This window comes from Petaurus breviceps, unplaced genomic scaffold (genome assembly GCF_028583685.1).
Source record: "Petaurus breviceps papuanus isolate PSGF00001 unplaced genomic scaffold, PetGlider_PUasm1.0 90847, whole genome shotgun sequence".
In the NCBI taxonomy this organism is placed as follows: domain Eukaryota; kingdom Metazoa; phylum Chordata; class Mammalia; order Diprotodontia; family Petauridae; genus Petaurus; species Petaurus breviceps.
In genome coordinates, this window is record NW_027187360.1 from 27,226,787 (window position 1) to 27,233,219 (window position 6,433).

Consider the following 6,433-nt stretch of genomic DNA (forward strand, 5'->3'; position numbering starts at 1 on the left):
GAATAGGGAGGCCAGGCTTTGGTGTCTAGGGAATTGGAGGTGGCCAGAAGAACAAAGAAATAGAATAGATGAAGTGGGACTCAGGACTGAGGGCCTATAAGGGGAGGAGAATTAGGGTATAAGCCTAAAAAGAAAAATGGGGGAACAACATCACAGGGATTAGGGGCACAGCACCCCCATGATCTGGAAAATCTATGTAAAATATTTTGACCCTCTCTTTGTACCAGAGAAGAAATCTGAATTTTTTTCTTTTTCTTTTATGGGTTGTTTATAGTACCTTATTTATTTATTATTTGCAGGGAGGAAATCAGAGTTAAGTGACTTGCTCAGGGGGAACCTTGAGGGAGCTAGGGGATAAATATAAAAAACAGCAGAATGGGGTCCAGCTGGGATCTGAGGCTAAAGGATTAACCCAGCATCAAGAATGGAAGAGCTAGTACTCAGTCTGAGGATTGGACCAGGACTCCAAGGTCCATGTCGCCCTCTCCAGGTGAATAATAGCAACAAGAAGGAGTGGAATGGGATGATGGGAGAGCTACTGAGTGGACAGGCAGACATGATCGTGGCCCCACTGACCATCAACAATGAGCGGGCCCAGTACATTGAATTCTCCAAGCCCTTCAAGTACCAGGGGCTGACCATCCTGGTGAAGAAGGTCAGTTGGAGACTGGGGAAGGGGCCTGGGAAACTGGCCTCCCTGGGAAGGATCAGGGCACCCCCAGGCAGCTGGGAAGGTGTAAGAAGTAAAGGGTAGGGGGCTCCTGGTGGGGGGAAAGGGCTGTTCTGGAGGCAGACATGCTTCCTCATGCTCTCTCCACTTCCCTTCCAGGAAATCCCTCGGAGTACACTGGACTCATTCATGCAGCCCTTCCAGAGCACGTTGTGGCTGCTGGTCGGACTCTCTGTACATGTGGTAGCTGTCATGCTCTACCTGCTGGATAGGTTTAGGTGAGAGTGAGACATCCCCGACCTCTGGCCCCCAGTACTTCCCTTTCCCCCAGGACCTAAGAGGGATAGTGCTAGGGGAGGGAGAGATAAGGGAAACAGGAGGGATTTTGGTCAAAGAAAGAAGAGGATTGAAGGGGGAGGGGGCTGGCCCCGAAAGCTGGTGCTGCCCTTTCCCTCCTGTCCCCCTCAGCCCCTTTGGCCGGTTCAAAGTGAACAGTGAAGAAGAAGAAGAAGATGCGCTGACCCTCTCCTCAGCTATGTGGTTCTCCTGGGGGGTTCTGCTCAACTCTGGGATTGGAGAAGGTAAGGGCCACTGGAGCACTCCTATCCCCAACTGTCTAGCTTCTTAGATCCGCTCATGGCCTCCCAACCTTCTCATCCAGTCTTCTAGTCTCAACATCCAGCCTCCTGGACCCCTATATCACCCTCTTGGAGAATCCTCCCATCCCAGGCAGGGATGAATGGTGTCAGGGAAGGGAAGGGAGGTTCTCTAGAGCCTTCTAGACACTACTTTCAACCTCTCAGACCCAACAACCAAACCCAGGTGGCAAATACTGCCATGTTTTTCCCCTTGCCTCTCAGGTGCCCCCCGAAGTTTCTCAGCCCGGATCCTGGGCATGGTTTGGGCTGGCTTTGCCATGATCATCGTTGCCTCCTACACTGCCAACCTGGCAGCCTTCCTGGTGCTGGACAGGCCAGAAGAACGCATCACAGGCATCAATGACCCTCGAGTGAGGACCCACGCCTAGCTGGGCAGGACTAAGGCGCTGTGATTCCTGGACCAGAGACCCTGAAAGAGGGAAAACAGAGGGCTGGGGCCTAGGGATGGGGCCAGGAGCTATCAGGGTAGAGACGGTCTTGGAGATAGCTAATGCTGGGATTGGAAGGCAGGAGGTATTGGGGGCAGTCAGTGTGGCTAACATTGTAAGGTGGGAGGAAGGGCCATCAGAGCCAGATACACCTCTCTGACACCTCTCCCCCTGACCCCTAGCTAAGGAACCCCTCAGACAAGTTCATCTATGCCACGGTGAAGCAGAGCTCCGTGGATATCTACTTTCGGCGGCAGGTGGAGCTGAGCACCATGTACCGGCATATGGAGAAACACAATTACGAGAGTGCTGCTGAAGCCATCCAAGCTGTTCGGGACAAGTGAGGGCACCCAGGGTCCAGGGCTGGAGGGCCTGAAGGGAGCTGAGAGTGGATTAGTGCTGGGACCAGAGCAGAGGGGAAGCCAGAGTCCAAAGGGTTTAGACAAGGAAAGACCAGGCATCAGGACAGCTGAGGACACCCAGAGAAGGGTACACAGCAACCAAGTTGGAATCCTGTCTCTGATGTGAACTCCTTGTGCCAGCTTAGACAATGCATCTAACCTCCCCGGGCCTCAGTTTCCTTAAAGGAGTGGCTGTACTAGGTGGTCGCTACCAGCTCCAAATATGAGATCCTATAGCGCTGCCCCTGAGTCCTGCAGCCTTTAGGTGTATTACAGGGTGCAAGGGGAACAGGGTACAGGATATGTGACTGCCTCAGCTGGACCCCCATGACCTTGCCCCTGTGCCTCCAGCAAGCTCCATGCCTTCATCTGGGATTCTGCAGTGCTAGAGTTTGAGGCCTCACAGAAGTGTGACCTGGTGACCACAGGAGAACTCTTCTTCCGCTCTGGCTTCGGCATTGGCATGCGCAAAGACAGCCCCTGGAAGCAGAATGTCTCCCTGGCCATCCTCAAGTCTGTACCCCCAAGCCCTGGGGACCCCAACCCTGGCTGGGAAAGCCCTACCCCAATACCCCAAACCCTGGAGACCCTGTGCACAGACACTAACTGTATGCATATATTCACAGATGTGTGCCCAATATATGCCCTTCCCGTGTGGTCCCCAACCAAGCATCTCCCCAACTCCTTTTAAACCCCTATATTTAAAAAGAAAATCAGAAAATCCGCATAAAGTCCAATGTCAGTACTTCTGGCCCTTTATCCTCATCTCTTCATCCCTCACTCTATGGCCAGATTCATCTCTCTGTCTCTGCCCTCCCTATGTTCTTCCTTTTCTTTCTCAATGTATCTCTTTTCGCCTCTCTTCCTCCTTCTCTCTCTTTGCCTCTCTCTCCCTCTCTCCTCCATATATGTCCCCTCATTTCTCATCATTCTTCCTATCTCTGATCCTACATCTGAAATGCACTGGATCCCACACCACTTTCCTCCAGGTCCCATGAGAACGGCTTCATGGAGGACTTAGACAAGACTTGGGTTCGTTATCAGGAGTGCGACTCTCGAAGCAATGCTCCAGCAACTCTCACCTTTGAGAACATGGCTGGTGGGTGCCCCTTTCTTCTCCTCCCTCCACCCCCAAAGGCAGAAGGACTCCTGTCTGGCCTTTTGTGATCATGAAGGAGGGCTAATTTCTAAGTCCAGGGGACAGCCCAAGATGGTGCTGGCATATGGCCATGAGTTGTTCAGTCACTCAATTTGAATTTATTAAGCACCTACTATGTGCCAGTAATAAGTCCTACACTGTGCTAAGTGCTGAGAATACAAAAAAAGGCAAAAGACTCCCTGCCCTCGAGGAACTTGCAATCTAACGGGGGAGACAGCATGCAAAGAAACATGGACAGGCAAGCTAAAGGCAGGATAAATAGGGAATTATCACAGAGGGAAAGCCCAGAGGGATTGGGAAATGTGGGATTTTAGCTTGAAGGGAGCCAGGGAAGTCAGGAGGTGGATAGGAAGAGGGAGAGCATTCCAGGAATAGAGGTAAGTCAATGAAAATGCAAACTGATTGGGGTGGACCTGGGGAGGGGGAGGGAGGACTGTAATGGGAGGAGGGGGAGGAAGGAAAGAAGGCGGTGCTTAAAATGGGTCTTGACAAAAAAAAAAGCAGAGATGAAAGAGAAGGTATTCCAGCCATGAGGGACAGTCAGTCAGTCATCAAGTAGCATTTATTACATACCTATTGTGTGCCTAACCCTGGGCTAAGCACTGGGAATACAAAGAAATACAAATACAAAGTTTCTGAAGGGCTCACATTCTAATGTGGGAGAAAACATGAAAATAACTAAATACATAGAGGATTCCTTTCTGGTTTGAGGATGACCCTGGAAGGACTCACTAGTGGACACTGACAGGGGTGGGAGTTGGGAGGTAAGGGGGAAGCAGGAGGGAGGTGTGGATCTGGTCTCTGAGTCCAGGGTAACCAGCTGTGGGCACTTGTAGGAGTATTTATGTTGGTGGCTGGTGGGATCGTGGCTGGAATCTTCCTGATTTTCATTGAGATCGCCTACAAGAGACACAAAGATGCCCGCAGGAAGCAGATGCAGCTGGCCTTTGCAGCAGTGAATGTGTGGAGGAAAAACCTACAGGTAGGCCAGCGGGGCAAGTGGCTCTGTATCTGTGACCCAGTGCCCTTGGCCGGCCCATCCCCGGCTCCCAGGGCTCTCCTGCCTACAGCCCACCCCCTCTCTCAGCTCCCAGGTCTTCCTGACCCTGCTGGTGCCCCTTTCTCCCACCCTGGGCTGTAACCCCTCCCCCCTTCCTATTGCCCTGATCTGTGCTGGAGCCCTGGAATAATACCAAAGAACCGATGGTGAGTGGTGCCCAAACAGAGCCGTCCTGGAAGGCTGCCCGAAGGAGTGGCCACTGGCTCCAGCTATCCCTGGGACGGATTCTCCATCACCAGTGCCTCACAAGGAGAGCCTGGGACCATCCCAGCCCCGGAATTCTAAGTAGCCCATATGCTTTGGGCATCTCTCACTGATACCCATTTTACACCAAAGGAAACTGAGGACCAGAAGGAGGCAGAGGTTCCTTTGAATCTAGAGCCTGAGTCCTGGCTTTGGCTCCCTGTCTCTGTTCCTTCTTGGGAATCACTGTCTCCCTCTCTCTCATGCTCCTTGGGGCTAACCCTTTCCCTGCGGTGTCCATGTGCTCAGTGATCTCCGCCCCACCACACTGTGCTCTGCTCCGCCCTGGATGTCCGAGGCTGTTTCTGTGTCTTTAGGAACCCGCCAGCGCACAGGGAAACGGTTTGACTTAGAACCAGCGCAGAGAGCGGGGTTGTAAAAAGTGCGATAGCCCTGGCTGGGGCCTGGGTTCGGGCTGTGGTGGAGGGCAGGTGCCCGCTGGGTGGCAGGCAGCCCAGGGTAAGGAACCAGCCCACACTTGGAGATGACAGAGATTGTTGGACTCGGATCCCCGATGGCTAAAGATACGTTTGTCTCGTTTTCTTCTCTTCCTCCCCCAAGCAGGGCCCAGCCCCAGGGAGTCTGGGCTGGGGTATCCCCCCACCATGCACACACACTTACTCCCTTGTTGGCCTCTTCCTGGAGGCCAGGGGAGGGGGAGGCTGGAGGTACTGAAACCCTTGGCACTCCCTGTGAAAACAAAAGCAGTCCCTGCTCTGGGGAAGATGCTTTCAGGGAGAAAGGGGACTTTATTGGAACACATCAAGGGAGGGAAGGTCTGGGCTAGTGCTCATGCCGGGGAAGGGGAAGGGATGCCCCCCACCCCACCACCCATCCCTCATCCCCCTTATCCTGATCTTGTTGCTGGTGCCTAGGACAGCTGCTGATGCTTGTCCCTCAGGGGAATGGGACTCTTACTGTTGGGACTGAGCACGTGGGGAGACCCATCCCATCCCACCTGGCCTGGGAGAACCAGGGCTGACTGTTGGACAAGACAACTCCGTCTGTCTTTCTCTCCAACTCCATCACAACCTCTTGGTGACATTACACCTTGCCTTTGGCTGGATTTTCCTTTCTTAGTTTCTTTTTTTCTCTTTCTCTTTTTTTTTTTGTTTTTTATTTTTGTTGACCCCTCATCAGAGGGATTACCTGCTTTGCAGAAATGGATGATCACAATTTCGGTGTGTTTTTCCCAGTCCATCTATGGAACCTGTGACCTTGCTGCCAAGGCCCACCCTCCCATCCTTCTTGAGAACCTGGCCCCCAGGGGAGGCAGGGAGTAGTCTGGGCAAGGAGGGGGCAGTTAGGGAGTTAAGGTGCACAGGGGCCAGACCCTGAAAAAGAGAAAGAGAGAGAGAGAGAGCCAGAGCAGCAAAGGCCCTATCCTGTCCTCCCCCAACACTGCAGAGTGAGCCAGGCCAGACACACATGGTGTAGAAAAGAGAGGAAACCTGTCTGTCTGTCTGTCCTGTGCAGAGAAGCAGGACTAAGGACCTGCCCAGGCATCAGCAGTGACAGCAGCAGGAGGGTAGGGCTAGCAAGGAGCCCGCCCTTAGCAATCTAATCACTTATACATATTCATTTTAGGATAGAAAGAGTGGTAGAGCAGAGCCCGACCCTAAAAAGAAAGCCACTTTTAGGGCCATCACCTCCACCCTGGCCTCCAGCTTCAAGAGACGTAGGTCCTCCAAAGACACGGTAAGAGGGAGAAGAAAATCTCCAGCCACTCTCTCTGTCTCTCCTCTCTCTCTCTCTTTTTCTATCTTTCTCTCTCTCTCTCTCTCTCTCTCTCTCTCTCTCTCTCTCTCTCTCT

At 52.8% G+C, this 6,433-nt stretch overlaps 2 protein-coding genes across 3 annotated transcripts in view; both read left to right on the forward strand.

Moving 5' to 3' along the window:
• Window positions 1-6,433, forward strand: part of GRIN1 (glutamate ionotropic receptor NMDA type subunit 1) — a 39,623-nt gene that overhangs the window by 25,535 nt on the left and 7,655 nt on the right. Inside the window, exons 11-19 of the mRNA XM_069072329.1 lie at window positions 406-655; window positions 830-948; window positions 1,139-1,251; window positions 1,531-1,679; window positions 1,940-2,097; window positions 2,510-2,671; window positions 3,148-3,257; window positions 4,154-4,299; window positions 6,208-6,318. Coding sequence (XP_068928430.1) covers window positions 406-655; window positions 830-948; window positions 1,139-1,251; window positions 1,531-1,679; window positions 1,940-2,097; window positions 2,510-2,671; window positions 3,148-3,257; window positions 4,154-4,299; window positions 6,208-6,318 — 1,318 coding nt within the window. The remainder of the gene's footprint in view (window positions 1-405; window positions 656-829; window positions 949-1,138; window positions 1,252-1,530; window positions 1,680-1,939; window positions 2,098-2,509; window positions 2,672-3,147; window positions 3,258-4,153; window positions 4,300-6,207; window positions 6,319-6,433) is intronic.
• CYSRT1 (cysteine rich tail 1) overlaps window positions 1-6,433 on the forward strand; it is a 172,683-nt gene that overhangs the window by 23,482 nt on the left and 142,768 nt on the right. The gene's annotated exons all lie outside the window — the stretch shown is intronic.